The following is a 25,310-nucleotide window of genomic DNA, read 5'->3' as shown; positions in this document are numbered from 1 at the left end:
CTTGCTGACCCATCCTTCAAACCCCTCATCCAAATTATTAATAAAAATTACAAACAGTAGTGGCCCAAGGACAGAGCCCTGTGGAACACACCACTCACCACTGACTTTCAGGCAGAATGTTTTCCTTCTACTACCACTCGCTGTCTTCTGTTGGCCAGCCAATTCTGTATCCAGACAGCTAAGTTCACCTGTATCCCATTCCTCCTGATGTTCTGAATGAGCCTACCATGGAGAACCTTATCAAATGTCCATATACACCACATCCACAGCTCGACCCTCATCAACCTTTCTAGTCACATCCTCAAAGAACTCTAAGGTTTGTGAGGCATGACCTGCCCCTCACAAAACCATGTTGACTGTATTTAATCAAGCCATGCTCTTCCAGATGGTCATAAATCCTATCCCTCAGAATTCATTCTAACGCCTTGCAGACGACAGACGTGAAACTTACTTACTCTGGCATGATGGGCCAAATAGCCATCTCCTGCACTGTAAGAATTCTGTGATAAGACAACTTCTTTATTACTCCTGAAAGTAGTCAAGTAAACCTCTGAACAGCTGTGTATTTGTTTGGCTTTGCAATGTATCTGATTGCTGGCATTGCAATATTAGTGAATCTGCCTGCCTTTTCACTACTGCTGAATCTGACTGCATCCTTTTCATATTGGTGATTCTGTCTCCAGTCTTTTTGTCATATGGGTGTATTTGACTGCTGCCTCAGCAGTATTGATATATTTGATTGCAGTCTTTGCAATACTGGTGTATCTGACTGCTACCTTTACAATATTGGTGTATCTAATTGCAGCCTTGGTTGATTTGACTGCTCCTTTGCAATATTGGTGTGTGCAGTTATAATGCAGCATGGGTGGATCTGACTGCAGCCTTTGCAGTCTTGGTGGATCTGACAGGCCACTCCATTTGCGACATTGGAGCATCTAGGAGGAGGCTCTCTTTGTGGTGTCAATATGTCTAGTTATTGTTCTTGCAGTATTGTATGATTTTAGTTGTGTGGCCACAATTGTAATTGTGGTGTTATCTGTGCTGAATCAGTTTATTACTCTGGCAATATTCCCTGTATTGAGTAATTATTTGTGCCTTATCGCCCATATAGTGTTGCGAGCCACTTATGGTCTCGCTATCAATGGGCGATCCCATAATTGTTTTTCTACTTTGCCAATGTGAACGATTATTTTACAGTAGTATATCAATGGGCTTTTCCAAACCATGTTGGTGTCCATGGGTTACTATCTTCATTCCCCTGCTACCCAGTTTACAGATGTTCTTCTCACTTGCTGCTGTCCACATAGACAACTAGAACACCACTGATCTCCTATCATGTGTTCTGATTGTAAGAGAGCATTTTTGAGGTCTTTGTGCACAAAGCGAACATAGTTAAAACATCTCAATGTTTTATTTGATAAAAGGTACACCACTGATTTTGAAGGAAAGAATATTACTTCATAATAAAACATTATTTGAAAATCAACTTAATGCTCCTTTTTTGTTGTTGATTCAGTTACAGATCATTTATTGATGCTAATATCTTCAACAATGGGAGACAGCACAGAACAAACAGAGTTTGAGGGTCACCAGGGTGAGTAAAAGGGAGCAGCTTTTAGAAATGATGGACACCTTTGGACCTAAACAGCTACCACACAGTAGTTTGTGTCAAAGGCACAAGTGTCTCCATTGAAATTTTTGCCCCACTCATTACAATAATGTGACTGTGATGTGGGTGGAGCATTCCCAATAGACCTAAAAGCAAAGTGCTGAAGAAGCTGCACCAAGGTAGCAGAATTTGTGGAGAGAGAAACAGTTCTGAATCCAGAAACTACAGAGAATAACAATCGATCCATCACAACCTAGAATAATATTTAAAATTTTCTTAATGCTCTTAATTTAGAACATAAATTTGTAAATGTGTGCTATATTCGATCACAGAGTATATCCAAGTTTTTTTTACGGATTTAGTTAAGAGAAAGTTCGGCAACGGTAATTTGCTTAAATGTGGATGTGTATTAATAATGTGTATAATAATGATAAGAGTAATAAATGAAAAGAAAAGAGAAAAAGCAACAAGTCTCATGCCTTTTTGCCCATCGATGGCTGGTTTGGAGATTGAGTTTGCTCCTGGTCCAAGGTGATGTCCCTGTCTCAGAATGAAGCTGTCTCTCATATAATCTCAAAAACACAGTGCTGACACAGTAACGGAACAAAAACAAGTTGCTGTACCATCTTCAGCCTGTAAAAGGAATATTCACAGGACTCGTTCAATGTTGTGTAACTGTTGACTATCACAAACAATTTTAACCTTTCAGCCTCGACAATCAATTTTTCATCCAGCTGTCATCGAGTCATAGAGGTGTGCAGCATGGAATCAGACTCATCAGTCCAACTCGTCCATGCTGAATAGATTTTCCTGACCTAATCTAACCATTTGCCAGCACTTGGCCCATATCCTTCCAAACCCTTTCTATTCATATACCCATCCAGGTGCATTTTAAATGCTGTAATTGTACTGGCCTCTAGCAGCTCATGGCATACACAACCCACCCTCTGAGGGAAAAAGTTGCCCCTTAGGCCCCTTTTATATCTTTCCCCTCTCACCCTAAACCTATGCCGTGTAGTTCTGGACTCCAACACCCAGGGAAAAGACCTTGTCTATTTATCCTATCTATGGCCCTCATGATTTTATAAATCTCTATAAGGTCACCCTTCAGCCTCTGAAGGTCTAGAGAAAACAGTCCCAGCCTATTCAGCCTTTCCATCTAGCTCAAACCCTCCAAACTTAGCAACATCCTTGTTAATCTTTTCTGAAACTTTTCAAATTTCACAACATCCTTCCAATAAGAATTGCATACAATATTCCAAAAGTGGCCTCACTAATATCCTGTACAGCTGCAACATGACCGCCCAACTCCTATACTCAATGCTCTGACCAATAAAGTTAAAAATCTCACAACACCAGCTTATAGTCCAACAGGTTTATTTGGAAGCACTAGCTTTCAGAGTGCCGCTCCTACATCAGATGGTTGTGGAGAATAAGATTGTAAGACACAGAATGTATAGCAAAAGTTTACAGTGTGATGTAACTGAAATTATATGTTGAAAAAGACCTGGATTGTTAAGTCTCTCATCCTTTAGAATGTGCATGTTGGTTTCAGTTCTTTCATATGTAAACCACAGAACTTTTTTTAAAAGTTACATTTTCAAGTGAATTTTAACAATTGGTGTCATGTTGGCCCAGATAATGTATTGAAAGTGTTAACACCCTGTGTGAGGCTGCCTGTGCCACAATGGTCAGACTGATTCTAATATAAATAAGGATTTATAGAATCTTACATGGATTCTTGCAATTTTTGAGCAAAGTAAAATGTGGGGTGAATTTGCACTTGCAGAATTACATTTTATTTTGCTCAAACACTTCCTGAAATCTCCTCTAAGCCTTCTACCTCTTATCTTAAATCTAAATACCCCATTTATTGGCTCCTCTGCTAATGAAAAAGTGCCTTCCTGTGCTCCTCATAATCTTATATATCTCTATTATGTCACTTCTCAACCTGAGGTACTCCAAGAAAAACAGCCTTAATTTTTCTTCATAGCGCAGGCTATCTACTGAGGCAATATCCTGGTACATCTCCTTAGCACCCTCTCCACTGCAATCACATTTTTCTTAGAATGTGGTGACCAGGACTGCACATAGTATGGCCGTTGTGGCCTAACCAGCATGTTACATAGTTTATAACCCTAAGTCTAACCTCCTTGCTTTTGTATTCAATGTGTTGGCTAATAAAGGCAAGGAGTCAAGAGTGTGGTGCTGGAAAAGCATAAGGGCTTACGCCCAAAACATCAATCCTCCTGCTTTTCAGATGCTGCCTGATCTGCACTTTTCCAGCACCACACTCTCAACTCTGATCTCCAGCATCTGCAGTCCTCACCTTCTACTACTGAAGGCAAGGATGCTATCTATATGCCTTCCTACCCACATCTACCTGCAACCTTTGGGGATTTGTGTAGGTCTGTCTAATCTTCAGTACTTTCCAGAATTCTTCCAGTAATGGGCTAATCCCTTGCCTTGATAGTTTTCCCCAAGTACATTACCTCACACTTTCCTGGGTTGAATTCCATTCATCACTGCTTTGCCCACCTGAGCAGTATATTACTTTCCTTTTGCAGTTTACAGATATTCTTCTCACTATTTACTGACCTGCCAGTTTTTGTGTCATTGGCAAACTCTTTGATTATACCACTTAAAATTTAGTCCAAATCATTAATGAATACAAACAGCAAAAAGTCCAGCTTTCAGCACCAAACCCTGCTGAATCACACCAGTAACAGATGTCCAGTCACAGAAACATAAGCCAATTTTGGATCCTATGTACCACTTTGCCTTGAATCCCATGGGCTCTTACTTCCTCAACCAGTCTATCATGAGAGACATTATCAAAAACCTTGCTAAATAAAAAAACATGTAAACCATATCAAATGTATTATCTTCATTAACGGTCTGTTACCTTCTCAAAAACTTTAATCAAATTTGTCAAACACTGATCTTGCCAGGTGTAGAAAGTTTGAGTTATTGATATGGGCCAGGCCAGACCCCCCTCAAACTATTTTGAGAAGTTAGCCTCGATCCTAATGTTTTCTTATTTTAAAGGCAGATGTGAAGTGGGTGTTCCGGATGTGATACAGCTGGTCAAACCACTCGGATTTAAGCAAATAGAATTTATTGAAGCATGAACAAAAAAAATAGAAATTTAGAATAACTTAACTGTTGGAAAACCTAACTGACCCGATACAGTAATGATTACTAATGAACTGTTCTAATACAGTAACTCTGATAAACACACCTCTTGGAAAAAAGGTAAATTCAAACACAGATTCTTACAGGTAGGAGGGAACAACGTCCAGATAGAGATTTCAGAAGAAAGTCAGAAGAATTCTTTACTGAAGCTTGAAACATTCCTGGGCTGTCACGTCTTGTCATTTGTCCAAGTGCATTTTAAATGTTGTTAATGTACTCCCTCAACCACTTCTGCTGGCAGCTCATTCCATATGCATACCTCCCTCAGATTCCCTTTTATTCTTTCCGCTCTAACCTTAAACTGATGCCCTCTAATCCTCAATTCCCCAACACTGGGAAAAAGACTGAGTGCATTCACCCTATCCATGCCTCTCATGATCTTTAATAGCTCCATAAGGTCCTCCCCTCAGTCTCCTACGTTCTAAAGAAAAAATGTCCTAGATTCTCCCTACAACGCAGACCATTTAATCCAGGCAACGTCTTTGTAAATTTCTTCTGCACTCTTTCCAGTTTAAAAACATCCTCCTTATAGTAAGGTGACCAAAACTGAACGCAATACTCCAAGTGCAGCCTCACCAGTGTCCTGTACAATTGCAACATAACTTCCCAACTTCTATACTCAATGCCCTGACTAATGAAGGCCAGTGTGCCAAAAGCCACCTTCACTGCCCTGTCTACCTGTGATTCTGCTTTCGGAGAACTGTGAATCTGAACTCCAAGGGCCCTCTGTTCCTCAACATTCCTTAAGGCCCCACCATTCACCATGAAACTCCTGCCTTGATTTGACTTTCCAAGTTGCAAGACCTCACACTTAATATATATTAAACTCCATTTGTCATTTCTCGGCCTACTTCGCCAGCTGATTAAGGCCCTGCTGCAATTTTTGATAACCTTTCTCACTGTCCATGATACCACCTATTTAAGTGTCCTCCCCAAACTTCGCAATCATGCTATTCTACATTCTCATCCAAATCATTGGTATAGATAACAAACCGCAATGGACCCAGCACTGACCCCTGAGGCACTCCACTAGTCACAGACCTCCAGTCCGACAAGCATACATCCACTAATACCCTCTGCTTCCTACTATCAAGCCAATCTTAAATCCAATTTGCCAGCTTGCCCTGGATTCCATGCGATCTAACCTTCGAGAGCAGTCTGTCATGTGGAACCTTGTCAAAGAGATTTTAAAAGAGTTAATATTTTTACACAGAGGGTGGCTTGCATGTGGAATGAACTTCCTGAGGAAGTGGTGGATGTGTGTATCATTACAATGTTTAAAAAATATTTAGATGGATGCATGAATAGGAAAGGTTTGGAGGGATTTAGGCCAGGTGCAGGCAAATAGGATTAGGTTGGGATTATGTTTGGCATGAACTGGTGGGGCCAAAGGGTCTGTTTCTATGCTGTATGACTATTTGTCTATGACCTTCACTTAACATTCTGACATATCCCTTACTCAAGTTTGTGAGAAGGTTTGTAGCTCGGGTGCTCGTTGTTGTGGTTCTGTTTGCCGAGCTGGGAATTTATGTTGCAGGCATTTCGTCCCCTGTCTAGGTGACATCCTCAGTGCATGGGAGCCTCCTGTGAAGCGCTTCTGTGTTGTTTCCTCCAGCATTTGTAGTGGTTTGCCTCTGCCGCTTCCGGTTGTCAGTTCCAGCTGTCCGCTGCAGTGGCAGGTATATTGGGTCCAGGTCGATGTGTTTATTAATAGAATCTGTGGATGAGTGCCATGCCTCTAGGAATTCCCTGGCTGTTCTCAGTTTGGCTTGTCCTATAAAGTAGTGTTGTCACAGTCAAACTCATGTTGCTTGTCATCTGCATTTGTGGCTACTAAGGAAAGCTGGTCGTGTTGTTTCGTGGCTAGTTGGTGTGCCACAGTAGCCACACACGCAGATGACAAGCAACATGAGTTCGACTGGGACAACACTACTATTATAGGACAAGCCAAACTGAGAACAGCCAGGGAATTCCTAGAGGCAGGGTAATCATCCACAGATTCTATTAACAAATACATTGACCTGGACCCAATATACTGGCCACTGCAGCAGACAGCTGGAACTGACAACCCGGAAGCAGCAGAGACAAACCACTATAAATGCCGGAGGAAACAATACAGAAGCGTTTCACAGGAGGCTCCCAAGCACTGAGGATGTCACCTAGACAGGACAAAATGTTTGCAACACAAGTTCCCAGCTCGGTGAACAGAACCCCACAACACTATCCCTTACTTTCGCAAAATTTGATAATGTGTTGCATTTCTTTCCCAGGGAGACACTCCACCTCATGCCTGTCGCAATAACCCTATAATATACACCACAATCCTGTACAATAACATTCTTTAATATATCTCGCACACATTATTGAAATGTTGTATGATAGATGTTAGAGAGCACTATAACATTAGTGGGCGGCACAGTGGTTAGCACTGCTGCCTCACAGAATCAGAGACCCGAGTTCAATTCCAGCCTCAGGCAACTCTCCCCATGTCTGCATGGGTTTCCTCCGGGTGCTCCAGTTTCCTCCCACAGTCCAAAAATGTGCAGGTTAAGTGAATTGGCCATGCTAAATTGCCCGTAGTGTGAGGTGTAGGGGAATAGGTCTGAGTGGGTTGCTCTTCGGAGGGTCAATGTAGACTTGTTGGGCCAAAGGGCCTGTTTCCACACTGTAAGTAATCTAATCTAACTAACAGTAAATAAGACATGCCTGACACTCTGTTTCAGGAAAACAACCAACATACTCCTTGGCTCTGAATGTAATGCACAACACACTCTGAGTAATATTTGCTGCTACAACCTAATCCTGTCTCAATACCATTTTGTGATCTAGCAGCCAATTCTATGAGTCATGTGAACAAAGTTTTCTGATATATCGCACACCCTCTCAATAAAGAATGCTGTTCCTTCATTAAAATAGTTACCTCTCACTTTTGTCAGCAGTAGAAATGTGAGCAAGTTAACAGATATTCTGTCTATTTTATTCATTCAGACTTTGGCAGCATGGTGGCTCAGTGATTATAGCACTGCTGCCTCACACCGCCAGGGGACATGGGTTCAATTCCCCCTTAGTTGAGTGTCTGTGTGGAGCTTGTACATTCTCTCCATGTCTACATGGGTTTCCTCCCACAGTGCAAAGATTAGGTGGATTGGCCATGCTAAATTGCCCATAGTGTTCAGGGATGTGCAGGCTAGGTGGGTTAGCCATGGAAAATATAGGGTATGGGAGTTGGGCCTGGCTGTGATGCTCTTTGAAGGGTCGGTGTGGACCAGTTAGGCCGAATGACCTGTTTCCACATGCTTGGGATGCTATTCTATGATCCAGCACTTATTCTGATTGAGAAGAGCACAACTCACAAAACCCAGTTTCATGTTAATATATTTTTAGTAAATGAGCAACTCACCTGCAGTGAAGAAACCGAGACTTTGAGAAGTGAAGGAGAATGTAAACTGCAGAAAGGTGACCAGTTGCATGATCAGAAAGGAGCAGATTGTCTGGGGGTACATGAACTCAACTCTACAAAACCTCAGGAGAAAGCCAAGGACTCAGGATCCAGGTGAGGAATTTGTCCTATATTACAATAATGTCCTGTAGTTGAAAATGGATAAGATTATTATTTAACTTCAAAAGCCTTATTGATTGTTCATCTTAACACATACTTTACATTAAATTATTGATGGTATAGTTCATTATATTAGAGAATCATTTCCCACAGAAACAGATATTGTGTCTATTGTGCCACTTTGAAAGTGATATTCAAAGTTGTCCCATTTTCCTTGTAACTGTCTTGCATGTTAGTATTTATGCAATTATGCAAGAATGTAAGAAATAGAAGCAGTAGGTCTCCTTGCCCCTTGAATCTAATTCATCATTTAATAAAATCACAGCTGATCTGATTGTGGTCCCAACTCTACTTTCCTTCTTGGTCCTCAATGACTTTTGACTGCCCTGTTGATTTAAAATCTAACTCCGCCTTTGAACATTTTCAATGAATGGAGAATTCCAAAGTCTGATGATCCTCTGACAGAAGAAATTCCTCCCCAGTTCCACTGTAAATGGGAGTTCCCCTCTTTTAAAATTGCTTCTTAGTTCTCTATTTCTCCATAAAAAGAAACAACCTCTCAGCATCAACCCTGATGGATCCCTTCAAAGATCTTACACATTTCATGAAACTCCTCTGGGCCTAACCTGCTGAAGTTTTCCTCGTAAAATATCCCTCTATCTCAGGGATCAGCCTAATGATTCTTCTCTAAACTGCTTCCAATGCATGTATACCCTTCTTTAAGTAAGGAGACCAAAGTGGCACTTAACACTGCAGCCATCATCTCCCATTCCCTGTATGGTTGAGCAAGCTATCCCTGCTTCTATACCTTATTCCTCTTACAATAATGACAAACATTCCATTTGCTTTTATAATTACTTGCTTTAGCCGCATGGCCAAATTTTTGTGATTCATATATAAGGACACCCAGATTTGTCTGCACTGCATTATTCAAAAGGTTTCTCGCTATTTAAATAATGTGTTGCTTTTCTATTCTCCCTGTAAAAGTGGGCAACATTATATTACTGCATATTACTCTTCATCTATCCAATGCTGCTCATTCACTTTAAATTTTCAAAATCCATCTGCAGACTTGTGGCTTCCACACATTACTTTCTTAGTAATATTTATACAAACAAATGTGGCCACAATATACCTGAATTCTTTAATCAAAGTCAGTAGTATAGATGATAAAAAGTTTGGGGACTCCCCCCCCCCCCCCCCCCCCCCCGCACCAATCTCTGTGACATTCGTAGTTACAACTATCCAATTAAAATTAATTAATTTACCCTCACCCTGCTTCCTGTTGGGAAGCTGAACTTCACTCTTGCTAATATTGTCCTCCACGAAAGTGAGGACTGCAGATGCTGGAGATTAGAGTCAAGATTAGAGTGGTGCATAGAAATGCACAGCAGGTCAGGCAGCATCCAAGAGCAGGAAAATTAATGTTTCGGGCAGGAGCCCTTCCTGATGAAGGGCTCCTGCCCAAAACGTCGATTTTCCTGCTCTCAGATGCTGTCTGACTTGCTGTGCATTTCCAGCACCACTCTAATCTTGACTAATATCCTACTCCCAATACCATGTGTTGTTAAATTGTGCACCAACCTTTAATTAGGCACCTTATTGAATGCTTTTTTGGAACATCCAAGCACACTGTACATACCTACTTGTTTCTCGTTATCCATCCTGTTTGTTTTATCCTCAATGAGCTATATTAAATTTGTCAAACAAGATTTACATTTCATAAAATCATGCAAAATAATATCGATCTGATCTTTTTAAAATGATCTTCTAAATGACCTGCTCCTGCTCCTTTCGTTTCAAAATGGGAAGAGCTGAAATTTCTGGATTCAACGTTAATTCTATCTCTCACTCACCACAAATGCTGCCAGACCTGCTGAGTTTGTCTAACATTTACTGTTTTTATTTCAGATTTCCAGCATCTACAGTATCTTCCTTTTAGTTTAGTGCTTCCTTTATAATAGATTCCAACATTTTTCCCAATGACAAGACGTTAGACTAACTGACCTATGGTTTACTGCTTGCTGTCTCCCTCACTTCTAAAAGTGTTCCATCGTTGGGGGGTGTTCCATTGGTACTTTTCCAAACCACTGGAATATTACAAGAATTTTTTTGTTCAGCCTGTTTCTCAGTATTAATTCCCCAGTCTTGTTTTCTAAGAGACCAACAAATCTTTTCCGTTTTGATGTTTTTGCTGTAATTTTTTATATTTCTTGCTACTTTACTCTTATACTGTAATTTTGCATTCTTGGTCATTTTTGGTCATCCTTTGCTGCTTTCTAAATTTTGCCTAGTCTTCTTTTTATCATTAATCTTTGCAGCATTGTTTACCTTTACTTTCAATATGATGCCATCATAATCATGGACGTTGCATGCATCTCACACTGTTTATTTATCAATGGAAAATGTCTTTGTTGCATTTAATGAAATATTGGCTCGATGGCTCAGTGGTTGGCACTGCTGCCTCACAGTGCCAGGGACCCGGATTCAATTCTCGCTTCGGGCAACTGTCTGTGGAGTTTGCACATTCTCCCCATGTCTGCGTGAGTTTCCTCCGGGTGCTCCAGTTTCCTCCCACAGTCCAAAGATGTGCAGGTTAGGTGAATTGGTCATTCCAAATGCACATGGTGTTAGGTGCAGGAATAAATGTAGGGGAATGGGTCTGGGTGGGTTGCTCTTCGGAGGGTCGGTGTGGACTTGTCGGGCCGAAGGGCCTGTTTCCACACTGTAGGGAATCTAATCAATCTCTTTGTATGTCTCTCACTGATTTACTACAGAGCTGTCTTTTAACCTATTTCCCTTCCACTTTAGTCAATGCTTTCTTTATACCCTTGTAATTGCTTGCTGGTTTTAGACACCAGCTTCAAATCTGAATTTCCCATGCTAAAACTGAATATGAATTTCAAGCATGTTATCACTCCTACTTGGGTGTTTTTTTACAATGAGGTACTGAATTAATCCAAATTCATCTCACATGTCTCAAATGGTCTGTTCCCTGATTGGTTCCAGTACGTATTGTCCCAAAAAGACTTTCTCAAATACCTTCCCCAATTGATTCGTCAAATCTATATGAAAATTTAAATTGCCAACTATCATTGTGGGGCAGTATCTTTTTTACAAGACCCATGATTTCTTCATTTATTATTTACCATGTGATGTAGTTGCTGTTTCACAATTTAGAAGCCACTCTTACTAGTGACTTCTTTCCTTTACAATTTCTTAACTCAGCTCAAACAAATTCTGTCCTTTGTCCTTCTGAGCCAAGATAATTTCTTACCATTTTGCTGATCCCACTTCAAAAAATTCCCTTTTGTGAGTTGCTATTCCGTAGGACCATAGAATGGTTGCAGCATCAAAAGAGGCCTGTTGTCATTGTCAGCCTTCTGCAGACAAAAGTGCAGCTCCATCCCTGCATTTGTGTCGTAGAGTCATAGAGATGTACGGTACGGAAACGGACCCTTTGGTACAACTCATTCATGCCGAGCAGATATTCCAATCCAATCTAGTCCCACCTGCCAGCACCCAACCCATATCCCTCCAAGCCATTCCTATTCATATACCCAAGCAGGTGCCTTTTAAATGTTGCAATTGTACTAGCCTCCACCACTTCCTCTGGCAGCTCATTCCATAGATGTACCACCCTCTGTATGAAAAGGTTGCCCCTTAGGTCTCTTTTATATCTCATCCCCTCTCACCTTAAACTTATGCCCTCTAGTTCTTGACCCACCCACCCCAGGGGAAAGGCTTTGTCTATTTATCCTATCCATACCCTTCATGATTTTATAAACCTTTATAAGGTCACCCCTCAGACTCTGACGCTCCAGGGAAAACAGCCCCAGCCTGTTAAGCTTCTCCCTATAGCTCAAAACCTCCAACCCTGGCAACATCCTTGTAAGTCCTTTCTGAACCCTTTGACGTTTCACAATATCTTTCCGATAGGAAGGAGACCAGCATTGCACGCAATATTCTAAAAGTCGCCTAACCAATGTCCTGTAGAGCCACAACATGACCTCCCAACTCCTGTACTCAATACTCTGACCAATAAAGGAAAGCATACTAAACGCCTTCTTCACTATCCTATCTACCTGCAACTCTACTTTCAAGGAGCTATGAACCTGCACTCCAAGGTCTCTTTGTTCAGCCGCACTCCCTAGGACCTTACCATTAAGTGTATAATTCCTGCTAAGATTTGCTTTCCCAAAATGCAGCACCTCGCATTTATCTAAATTAAACTCCATCTGCCACTCCTCAGCCAATTGGCCCATCTGATTAAGATTCAATTGCAATCTGAGGTAACCTTCTTCACTGTCTACTGCACCTCTAATTTTGGTGACATCTGCAAATTTACTAGCTATATCTCTTGAGCTCACATCCAAATTATTTATTTATATAAAAATGATGAAAAGTAGTGGACTCAACACTGATCCATGGGGCACTCCACTGGTCACAGGCCTCCAGTGTGAAAAAAACAACCCTCCACCACCACTCTCTATCTTCTACCTTTGAGCCAGTTCTGTATCTAAATGGCTAGTTCTCCCTGTATTCCATGAGATCTAACCTTGCTAACCAGTTTCCCGCGGGGAACTTGTCGAATGCCTTACTGAAGTCCATATAGATCACATCTACCACTCTGCTCTCATCAATGCTCTTTGTTACTTCTTCAAAAAAACTCAATCAAGTTTGAAACATGATTTCTCATGTACAAAGCCATGTTGACTATCCCCAATCAGTCTTTGCCTTTCCAAATACTTGTACATCCTGATCCTCAGGATTCCCTCCAACAACTTGTCCACCACTGTTGTCAGGCTAACTGGTCTATAGTTCCCTGGCTTGTCTTTCCCGCCCTTCTTAAACAGTGGCACCACGTTAGCCAATCTTCAGTCTTCTAGCACCTCACCTGTGACTATTGATGATACAAATACGTCAGTAAGAGGCCCAGCAATCACTTCTCTAGCTTCCCACAGAGTTCTCGGGTACACCTGATCAGGTCAGGGGGATTTATCCACTTTTATGTGTTTTAAGACATCCAGCAGTTCCTCCTCTGTACTATGGACAGTTTTCAAAATGTCACCATCTATTTCCCTACATTCTATATCTTCCATATCCTTTTCTACAGTAAACACTGATGCAAAATACTCATTTAGTATCTCCCACATCTCTTGTGGCCCTACACTCTTGCTGATCTTTGAGGGATCCTATTCTTTCCCTAGTTACCCTTTTTTGTCCTTAAAGTATTTGTAAAAACCCTTTGGATTCTCCTTAACTTCTCCTTAACTCTATTTGCCAAAACTGTCTCACGTCCACTTTTTGTCCTCCTGATTTCCCTCTTAAGTATACTCCTACTGCCTCTATACCCTTCTAAGGAATCACTCGATCTATCCTGTCTATATCTGACATATGCTTCCTTTTTTTTCTTAACCAAATCCTCAATTTCTTTAGTCATCCAGCATTCCCTACACGTACCACCCTTTCCTTTCACCCTAACAGGAACATACTGTCTCTTGACTCACTTTATCTCATTTCTGAAGGCTTTCCATTTTCCAGCCGTCCCTTTACCTGTGAACATCTGTCACAGTTAGCTTTTGGAAGATCTTGCCTAGTGCAGTCAAAATTAGCCTTTCTCCAATTTAGCACTTGAACTTTTAGATCTGGTCTATCCTTTTCCATCACTATTTTAAAACTAATAGAATTATGGCCGCTGGCCCCAAAATGCTCCCCCACTGACACCTCAGTCACCTGCCCTGCCTTATTTCCCAAGAGTAGGTCACGTTTTGCACCTTCTCCAGTAAGTACATCCACATACTGAATCAGAAAATTTTCTTGTACATACTTAACAAATTCCTCTCCATCTAAAACCTTAACACTACGGCAGTCCCAGTCTATGTTTAGAAAGTTAAAATCCCCTACCATAACCATCCTACTATTCTTACAGATTACCAAGACCTCCTTACAAATTTGTTTCTTAATTTCCCGCTGACTATTAAGGGATCTATAATACAATCCCAATAAGGTGATCATCCATTTCTTATTTTTCAGTTCCACCCAAATAATTTCCTGGATGTATTTCCGGGAATATCCTTCCTCAGTACAGCTGTACTGCTATTCCTTATCAAAAATGCCACTCCCTGTCCTCTCTTGCCTCCCTTTCTGTCCTTCCTGTAGCATTTGTATCCTGGAACATTAAGCTGCCAGTTCTGTCCATCCTGAGCCACGTTTCTGTAATTGTTATGATATCCCAGTCCCCATGTTCCTAACCATGCCCTGAGTTTATCTGTCTTCCCTGTTAGCCGTCTTGCATTGAAATAAATGCATCTTCCCGACTCCCTAATTTTCTTTTCTACTTAGATAATTATCCTATTCTCAAAGTTCAAGGCTGAAACTACTTTCACTAACTCTTGGGCAATGCATTCCAGTTCCCAGCTACTTACAATGTAAATAAATGTTCCCTTGTGTTACCTTTTGCCAATCACTTTAAATTGGTGTCTTTGGATTCGGAGGTCTTCCACAAACGGGAACATATTTTCCTTTGTTCTAATTTCAGATCGCTAGTGATTTTAAATACCTCTAACAAATCTCGATACAATCTTGTATTCAGTAATTTGCACACATAAAGCTTAAGATTCTTCTTGCTCTGGTAATCTCATAAGAATAATATCTTTTGTAAAAAAAAATTGCCTCATCTTGTTCTACCTACCAAAATTTATCACTTTGCAGTTCTCTGCAATAATTTATCTCTTATTTTTCTGCCCATTCCACCATCCTGTTCATGCCTTGCCTAAAGGACGAGTGAATCAGATGATTTTCACAACAATCAGTAATGGTTACACAGTCACTATTTAGCCAGTTTATAATTTCAAACTTTTATTCAATTTTTGCCATGTGCCATGGTGAGATTTGAATCCATGCTACCAGAATATTACTTTGAGGTCCTGGATTATTAGTCTAGTAATGTTACCACTCTGTGACTGCCTACCAGTTGGGATGATGAAGGCATCAGAGGTGGATGACATGCGCTGCACTTAGCAAGGATGTTGGATGAATTGAGCTTTGTGAAGAATGATTGAGTCTGAGAGGTCAGTATAAGGGCATTTGAAATGAAAGCCTTCAATTGATGAAGGGGTTAATCAATTTATTAAAAACAGAAAACAAAGTTCAGAGCAGATGAGGTTAATTCAGATAGTCTGAATAAAATGTTTTGATAACAGCAGTGTCATTTATGTTATTAATCAACCACATAGATCACGAGCATTACTGATCATTATTTAGTTCAAAGATGGTAGATTGTTGGTGATGAAGAGGAAACATCTAGTTCATGATGAAGCATTGTAATATTCCTTTTGCTGTTTAAATCACAGCTCAATTATTCCAGCACTCACCTTGTCAGCAATGGGAGATGGGGCAGTGCAAACCGAGAATCACCAGGGTGAGTAAGAGGACACTGCTTTTAGAAGTGATGGTCACATCTCTGGATTTAAGTGGCATAATGAGGATGCAGTTTTAAATATTCTTTCATGGATGTGAGTGTCCTGGCAAGGCCAGCATTTGTTGCCTTGAACTGGGGGGGTTTGTTAGGCCATTTCAGATGACAGTTAAGCGTCAACGACCTTGCTGTGTATCTGGAGTCACAGGTAGGCCAGACCAAGTAAGGATGGCAGAGATGCCACCTGTTAAAATCTTCTCCCATTCATTCATTTGTGATTTTGGCACAAGATTTGTGTTTGACAATCCATTATTTACCCAATCATTCTTTAACCTTGATTGTGGTGTATTGTGAGTATTATCTCTTCCTTGGTTCTGAATAAAATGGAAACATTTTCTACAAAAACTGCCAGGAATATGAATTGGTAATTGAGCGATGGCTGTGAGGCTGAAGCAGCGACAGAAAACATTTTCAACTTTGCATCATGGGCTAAACACCAAGATTGCAGTCAAGAAAATGCCAAAGCCATAGCTAAGTTTCAGAAATTTCTATTTACTAAGTCAGTGAATATTACAGTAACACTTTGAGGTATGTCCCATAGTTCTCTTCATATTGAGCCCTAACATATCTGTCAACACTCTGGATAAAATCGCATAATATATGCCACTTATCTTCCTTATTCTGTCTGATCTGTCCTACCCTGCTCTTATTATTATTGATGTGGTTTCCATCACTTTCTTATACTTTGACACCAGCACGTTATCTGTCAGGAAGCTGAGAACAATCCCAAAAGCCCAGCTTTCTATCAGCCTCATGACAATGTATTTTCAGGAACTGATCAGCTGTCCTGCAATGAAGAAACAAAACCTGTGAGAAGTGTAGGAGAAAGTAAACTGCAGAAAGGTGAGCAGCTATATGATCAGGAAGGAATGGAGAGTCTGGAAATACATGAACCTAACTTCAGAAAAGCTCAGGAAAAACGAAAGGACTCAGAATACAGGTGAGAAGCTGTTTCCATGAAGTAGAGAGTAGATATTAATTGGTTTTAAATGGGTTTTGCAAGATGTAATAGTGTACTGCAGGAGTCAGTACTAAGGCCTCAAGTGTTTAAAATTTATGCAAATTACTTGGATGACGGGACTGAAGATGTGGTTACTAAATTTGTTAAGTACAAAAGTAGACAAAAGGAGGCTACAAAAGGATATAGACAACTTAAGTGAGTGGTAAAGATCTGGAAAATGTGAGAAAATGTGACAATATTGATTTTGACAGACCAATAGAAAATAAGCATTTTATTTAAATGGTGAGAGGTTGCAGAACTCTAAGATTCATAGGATCTGGGTGTTCTAGTGCATAAATTACAAAAGGCTGGAATGAATATTTAACATGTAATTAGAAAAACAATACAATATCATTTTATGAGAGAGGAATTAAATATAATAGGGAGTTCTTCACTGGTACAGGACACTGTTGAGACCACATCTGGAGTACTGTGCAATATTTCTGTCCTTGTTGAAGGAAGGATGTAAATGTGTTAATTGCAACTCTGAGAAGACCTATTAGACTATTTCTTGGAATGTGTGAATTATCTTATGACAAAAGATTGGACAGGTTAGGCTTGTTTTCATTGGAGTTTACAAGTGGAAAAGTTGACTTAATTTAAACTGTAAGATCCCAAGGTGCCTTGATTGGGTGTACATGATGAGGATGTTTCCACTTGTAGGAAAAGTCTAGAACTAAGTGGTAAGCATTTAAGACAGATGAAGCCAAATGTTTCTCTCAGCGGATTGTGACCTTTTGGGACACTCTTTCTCAGAGCCAGTGGAAGGAGAATCTTTTTTAAGGCAGGGGTGACAAGGGGGTGAACGTTGATACTTTTAGATATTCAAAGCTTCAAGGTGTATGGAGAGAAAGTGAGAATATATTGAGATAGATGATCAGACATAATCATCATATATGGTGGAGCAGGCTCAAAGGGATGAATGGCCTACTCCTGCTTCTAGTTTCTCTGCATCTATATAGGTAGGAATGTGGATTTGAAGTTACAATCAGGTCAACCGTGACCTTATTAAGTGGTGAGCAGAGTCAAGGGTCCAAATGGCCTATTCCTTAATCCTAACTCCCATGTTCATCTGTGTTGGTCTCAGATTCCAACAGTATCCTGTTACGGGGGAGAGACTAACCTTGTTGATTGCCTTGTTAGGCACTTAATCTTCAGTTGAACGATTTTCCCTTTGCCTTGCATTTTGGCATTTCTTTCCAATTCCTATGTGTAACCTACTATTCACCTGTAAGTTATGAAAGATAAGGAATGCTGTAGTGATAGCGATGGTCACATAGAGTAGAGTAAGGGTGGGTGGAATGAGCCTCTAATATTAGTTTTGAATGGACTGTGAACAGCAGCAGTGAAGAAATCAGGATAAGAAATGGGTGTGCTGAAGTTAAAAAGGATATTGGATTTAGATTAGTTTTAGATGAGTTGAGGATTGTAGGCATCACTTAATGAGATTGTGGCTAATCCACTAATCCTTAATTTCACTTTCTTGCCTTTTCTCCATGACTCTTTATTCTCTTAGTGATTTAAAATTGTCTATTTCAACCATTGATATACTTAATGACCCAGCCTCTACAGCCATCTTGAATAAGTAATTTCATAGAGTCATGGTTGAGCTAGGGAGGCTAGTTTCAAGAAGTTGATGAAGGGATTTATCAAGCTTTAAAAATAGAAGAGAGTTCAGATCGGACACGATGAATTTACACAGTCTGATAAAATTGTTTCTCATAACAGCAGTGCAATTGGTGTCACGCCTGAGAAATCCTTGTAAAATTGTCCTGAAATTAGAATCACTGATCCTTCTTTAGTTCAGAGATGTTAGACTGTCAAGAATAAAGACCAAAGACCAAGCTTGTCATGAAATATTTTAATATACCTGTTCTTACTGTTCAAATCACAGCTCAGTTATTCCAGCAGTCCTGGTGTCAGCAATGGGAGATGGTACCGTGCAAACAAACACCGAGGATCATCACGGTGAGTAAGAGTGAGCAGAATTTAGCTGCTAGTCACACATTTAGTCACATTTAAGTGCTTCCAAGGAAGGCATGGCATGCCTCCCATTGACACAGTCTCTCACCCCAATCATTTGTGTTGTTGGCAGAGCATTTGTGATAGACATTCCATTGTGACAGACCCAACCAATAAAAGACACTCTAAACACCACCCTTCACATATTACTCTCACTGAATCCCCCACTGTCAACATCCTTGGGGTTACCATTGACCAGAAACTCAACTGAACTCACAACATAGACACAGTGGCTGGAAGAGCAGGTCAGAGACTAGGTATACTGCAGTGAGTAATTCACCTCCAGACACCCCAAAGTCTATCCACCATCTACAAGGCACAAGTCGGATGTGCAATGGAATACTCCCCACTTGCCTGGATGGGTGCAGCTTCAACGACACTCAAGAAGATTGACATCATCCAGGACAAAGCAACCTGCTTGATTGACACCACAGCTACAAACATTCAATCCCTCCACCACCGGCGCTCGGTAGCAGCAGTGTGCACTATCTACAAGATGTACTGCAGAAGTTCACCAAAGATCCTTAGACAACACCTTCCAAACCCACGATCACTTCCATCTAGAAGGGCAAGGGCAGCAGGTACTCGGGAACACCATCACCTGCAAGTTCCCCTCCAAGCCACTCACCACCCTGACTTGGAAATATACTGCCATTCTTTCACAGTCATTGGGTCAAAATCCTGGAATTTCCTCCATACCAGCATTGTGGGTCAACCCACAGCAAGTGTATTGCAGCGATTCAAGAAGGCAGCTCACCACCAACTTCTCAAGGGCAAGGAGGGATGGGCTATCAATGCTGGCCAGCCAGCAATCCCCAAGTCCCAGAAATTAATAATAAAAAGTCTTTCTTTAACCTTGACCAGTGTGTAAGTGTGGGCATCAGCACTTCTGGATTTCCAAACAGAAGGGAAATATTGTTGATTAAAAACTTCAGGGAACATGAATTGAGAATTGACTGACTGTTTTCAGGCTGCATCAGTTACAGACAAAACTCCATCCATGGAGCAAAATTACGAGTTGCACATATCCAAAACAAGAAATACTGTAGCAATGTCTACTGGGCAAATAAATATCCCTAACCCCTCACAATACTACTCCAGTATATATTACACTTCCAAGGAACACATATTAATACACACTATATACCTTCACAATAACTTTGTATAATCTATGTTGTACTTCTGCACAGTAACATTTGTACATCCAGCACCTATCCTCAGAATGCTGTCTGACAGACTACATTTATTATGGTAGCATGTTCTGGTGTATCTTACATTTCTCTTAGTAAAAGGCACAAACATACCCCCCCGATTACCTTGTAAAAGATCCAAGGGATTTACCACACCTCAGTAATATGCTTCCTGATACACCTGATTCCTGCCACATTCGTCCTTATTTTCATTTGTTGGAGAGAATCCTGAGGGACAGGATTTACATGTTTTAGAAAGGCAAGAACTGATTAGGAATAGTCATCATGGCTTTGTGTGTGGGAAATCATGTCTCACAAACTTGATTGAGTTTTTTGAAGAAGTAACAAAGAGAATTCATGAGGGCAGAGTGGTGGATGTGATCTATACGGACTTCAGTAAGGTGTTTGACGAGGTTCCCCATGGGAGACTGGTTAGCAAGGTTAATTCTCATGGAATACAAGGAGAACTAGCCATATGGATGCAGAACTGGCTTGAAGGTAGAAAACAGATGGTGGTGGAGGGTTGCTTTTCAGACTTGAGGCCTGTGACCAGTGGAGTGCCGCAAGAATCGGTGCTGGGTCCACATTTAAATAAATAATTTGGATGTGAACATAGGAGGTATAATAGTGAGTTTGCAGATGACACTGAAATTGGAGGTGTAGTGGACAGTGAAGAAGGTTATCTCAAAGTACAATGGAGGTACTCAGTTGGGCCAATGAGCTGAAGTGTGGCAGATGTAGTTTAATTGAGATAAATGTGAGGTGCTGCATTTTAGAAAAGCAAATCAGAGCAGGACTTACACACTTAATGGTAAGGTCTGAGGGAGTATTGCTGGGCAGCACGGTGGCACAGTGGTTAGCACTGCTGCCTCACAGCGCCAGAGACCCGGGTTGAATTCCCGCCTCAGGCAACTCTCTGTGTGGAGTTTGCACATTCTCCCTGTGTCTGCATGGGTTTCCTCCGGGTGCTCCGGTTTCCTCCCACAATCCAAAAATGTGCAGGTTAGGTGAATTGGCCATGCTAAATTGTCTGTAGTGTTGGGTGAAGGGGTAAATGTAGGAGTATGGGTCTGGGTGGTATACGCTTCGGCGGGTCGGTGTGGACTTGTTGGACTGAAGGGCCTGTTTCCACACTGTAAGTAATCTAATCTAATCTAATGAACAAAGAGACCTTGGAGTGCAGATTCATATTTAGGCCACTTTTGGAATATTACTTGCAATTCTGGTCTTCTTCCTATTGGAAGGATGTTGTGAAACTTGAAAGAAGTCAGATAAGATCTACAAGGATGTTGCCAGGGTTGGAGGATTTGAGCCATAGGGAGAGGCTGAATAAGATGGGACTGTTTTCCCTGGAGCGTTGGAGGCTGAGGGGTGACCTTACAGAGGTTTATAAAATCATGGGGAGCATAGATAGGATAAATAGACAAAGTCTTTTCCCTGGGGTGGGGGAGTCCAGAACTAGAGAGCATAGGTTTAGGGTTACAGGGGAAAGATATAAAAGGGACCTAAGGGGCAACTTTTTCTCAAAGAGGGTGGTGCTGAGCTATGGAATGAGCTACCAGAGGAAGTGGTGGAGGCTGGTACAGTTACAGCATTTAAAAGGCATGTAGATGTGTATATGAATAGGAAAGGTTTAGAGGGATATGGGACAAGTGCTGGCAAATGGGATGAGATTAAGTTAGGATAGCTGGTTGGCATGGACGAGGTGGACCAAATAGTCTGTTTCTGTGCTGTACATTTCTATGACTCTATAACTGATTTATATGGAGAGGTTGGACAAGCTAGTCTCCTAACCTCTTTTTCTCTTTAGAGGTGAGGAGACTGAGAGGGCATCTGATAGAAGTGTTTAAGATCATGAGAGGCATGGATAGGGTGAATGCATTGTGTTTTTCCCAGCGTTGCGGAACGGAGGACTAGATGGCATCAGAAAGTCATAGAGATAAACAGCACAGGAACAGACCCTTTGATCCAACTCATCCATGCCACAGTTTAAGGTTAGAGGGAAAAGAATACATTGGAACCTATAGGGCAACCTTTTTACAGAGTTGTATGCATATGAAATGAGATGCCAGCAGAAGATGTTGAGGCAGGTACATTATCAACATGTAAAAGGCATTTGGACAAATACATGGATAGGAAAGGTTTAGAAGGATATGGGCCAAGTGTAGGGAAATGGGATTAACCTGGATCGACATATTGGTCAACTTGGACCAGTTTGGACCAAAGGGCCTGTCTCCGTGCTGTAGGATTCTATGACTCTACCCGCTGATATAGCCCAGTTTTAACTTAGTATCTTTGGTAATGTACATCACCTTAGTCTGTAGGCTTCTGTAAATAACCTACTTGTCTCTCAATAGCACTATCATAACGCATAACTGCTCAGTAACACAGTTTCATCCCAGGCCTTCTCACATTAAGACTGTCATGTCTCACTCTTCCTAGCAGTACTCACACTACACTGTGTGCCCATCTCATTTCATCTCCAGCACATGTATTGGATGGGGAGAGCACAACACAAAGCTCAGCATCTGTTAGCCTTGTGCTAATCTATTTTCAGAAAATAAGCAACTCTCAAGTGGTGAAGAAGCAGAGCCTGTGAGAAGTGAAAGTGAAAATAAACTGCAGAAAGGTGACCAGTTGCATCATCAGGAGGGAATGGACAGTGGAGAGGTGCATGAACTCAACTCCAGAAAACCTGAGGAGAAAGCCAAGAAGGACTCAGAATCCAGGTAATGAGTTTGTCCTGGTAAACCTGAGTCAGTAATGGATTGAATAATGTCCTGCAGTTGGGATGATTCATTAATTTCAAAAACTTTGTTGATTTTTCTTTAGGACACCTATTTTTACTTAATTCTTGACAGTATATTTCATTATTCAAAGGATCATCACCACAGAAGCGATCCGTTCTTTTTACACTGGTTCTTTGAAAGAAATATTCAAAGTCGTTCTATTTCCTTATTGTCTCCCTATAGTTTTCCATTTTTGTGTTTGCATTTTAGGACTTAAGCAACATTTTTTGTAAATTATGATTTCAGTGTAAAGTATGAATGGTGAGAAGTGATTTGGAAGAGAGGCTGGAAGGAGTTGAAATGAATTTTGAGCTAAATACAGACAGTCACTGAGGGACAATGGCAAAAAAAGAGATTAGGAGTGAGTAATGGGTGCACTGAATTTGGTAAAGATATTAAATGTAGAGTTTGAAATGACTGAATTTGGAATTGAGAGTATTTAGAAGTTGCTGAGTGAAATGAGCACAGTTACAAGTAGAGAATGAGTGAGATTAATTTGAGTGGCTGAGGAAAGTGTTTATAATTGGTGTTAACCAATGAAACCAAACAGGCCTGGGAAACTCTGTAAAAGTGTTCTGAGATTAGCATCACTGATCATACTTTAGTTCAGAAGGGTTTGACTATTTGTAATGAAAGTAGCTTATCATTAAATGTTTTAATATTTCTTTTGTTGCTGTTTAAATCACAGCTCAGTTATTCCAGCAGTTGCCTTGTCAGCAATCAGAGATGGAACAGTGCAAACAGAGTCTGAGAATCCCCACGGTGAGTAAAGGGAGGAGCTTTTAAAAGCAATGGTCGCACCTTTGGAATTAAGTGGCTGCTACACATCTTTTGTCAAGGGTACAAAGGCTTCAGTTGACACCATCACTCACTGAATTTCTTTATCATGTAAGCAGAGTATTTACAAAAGATACTCTATCATTTACCCAGTCTTTCTTTTAATCTTGATTGTGTGTGTGTAATGTGGGTATCGATTTTATGAATCTAAAAACAATACTATTGCTAATGCTAGAAATTGACTCATTTTTGGGACTATAATGAGTTATGAAGTCATCTTCAATCTTGCATCGTGTGAAGAGAAGTAGACCAGGAGAAAGTGAGGACCATTTGACAGACATTAGCCATTTGGCTCCTCCAGCCTGCTCTGCCATTCAGTAAGATGATGATTGATCGCTTGGTGTTTCAATTCCATATTCCACACACCCCCAATAATTTTTGATTCCATTACCTAACACAAATCTATCTATCTTCATCTTGGAAATGTTCAATGACGTCATCTCCTTCTGAGACAGTGTTCCAATATTGCACAACCCTGTGAATGAAAAATAAACTTCATCTCTGCCCTAAAAATGGAACCCCTGATTTAAAACAGTGCCCCCTAATCCTCGTCTCTCATACAAGAGGAAACATACTTTCCACCTCCACTTCGTCAAGACTCCTTTGAAACATGATTAAGTCATCCTTCACTCCAGTGGAAACAAATCTAATCCGTCCAATTTATCTCAAGGAGACGACTGATGCTTCCAGGTATCAATCTAGCAAATTTTTCGGAAGTGTCTACAATGTATTTGCATCATGTCTTCCCACATTATACTCCATCTGACAGATGGAGTATAAATATCTATTACAAGCAACATAGGAACTTTTTACAACAGATTTTCTGACATATCTTTTCATCATCTGCAAATTTTGCTACCATGCCTTCCTTCCCGCAGGTAAGTCATTGATGTAAATTATAAAAGGTTGAGGCCCTAGAAAAGACAACTGTAGAACTCAACACATTACACCTTGCCCATCAGACGAGGACCCATTTATGTGTAAGCTCTATTTTCTGAGAGTCATGCAATCATCTATCCAAAAATAGAAGAAATTGCTGGAAAAACTCACCAAGTCTGCGAGCATCTGTGGAGACAAAGCAGAGTTAACGCTTCTGATCCAGTGACCTTTCTTCAGAATCATCTACCCATATTGATCAGTTAACCCAAAGACCATGAGCTTTTATACCCCACTTTCCTCAGCCACTCAAATTAATCTCACTCATCCTCTTCTTGTAACTGTGCTCATTTCACTCAGCAACTTCTAAATACTCTCAATTCCAAATTCAGTCATTTCAAACTCTACATTTAATATCTTTACCAAATTCAGTGCACCCATTACTCACTCCTAATCTCTTTTTTTGCCATTGTCCCTCAGTGACTGTCTGTATTTAGCTCAAAATTCATTTCAACTCCTTCCAGCCTCTCTTCCAAATCACTTCTCACCAGTCATACGCTGTAGGAGCAGACATAAGCCATTCAGCTCATCAAATGTGCTCGGCCATTTAATGGCTGATCTGATAATCCTCAACTCCACTCTCCTGCCTTTTTGCCAAAATATGAATCAAGGAGTAGCAATAAGGAGGGCTGATATCTTGGAAGGGTCATCAAATGATGCTTTGTGGGTAGAATTTCAAATTAAAAAGGGTGC

The 25,310-nt window shown here is 40.7% G+C and overlaps 1 protein-coding gene across 5 annotated transcripts in view; it reads left to right on the top strand.

Annotated features, from left to right (window-relative positions):
• Positions 1-25,310, top strand: part of dnaaf1 (dynein axonemal assembly factor 1) — a 126,959-nt gene that overhangs the window by 17,448 nt on the left and 84,201 nt on the right. For 4 of the 5 annotated variants that reach the window (XM_072547560.1, XM_072547561.1, XM_072547562.1 and 1 more), the window contains exons 2-8: positions 1,517-1,594; positions 8,189-8,357; positions 15,719-15,786; positions 16,615-16,783; positions 18,738-18,811; positions 22,613-22,784; positions 23,533-23,606. In XM_072547560.1, the coding sequence (XP_072403661.1) occupies positions 1,517-1,594; positions 8,189-8,357; positions 15,719-15,786; positions 16,615-16,783; positions 18,738-18,811; positions 22,613-22,784; positions 23,533-23,606 (804 nt within the window). Of the gene's footprint in view, positions 1-1,516; positions 1,595-8,188; positions 8,358-15,718; positions 15,787-16,614; positions 16,784-18,737; positions 18,812-22,612; positions 22,785-23,532; positions 23,607-25,310 lie in introns of those variants that run through there. The other variant, XM_072547563.1, reaches the window with a different exon arrangement.

This window comes from Chiloscyllium punctatum, chromosome 26 (genome assembly GCF_047496795.1).
Source record: "Chiloscyllium punctatum isolate Juve2018m chromosome 26, sChiPun1.3, whole genome shotgun sequence".
Taxonomy (NCBI): Eukaryota; Metazoa; Chordata; class Chondrichthyes; order Orectolobiformes; family Hemiscylliidae; genus Chiloscyllium; species Chiloscyllium punctatum.
Note: the sequence above shows the minus strand (reverse complement) of the source record. Positions and strands in the feature narration are given on the sequence as shown.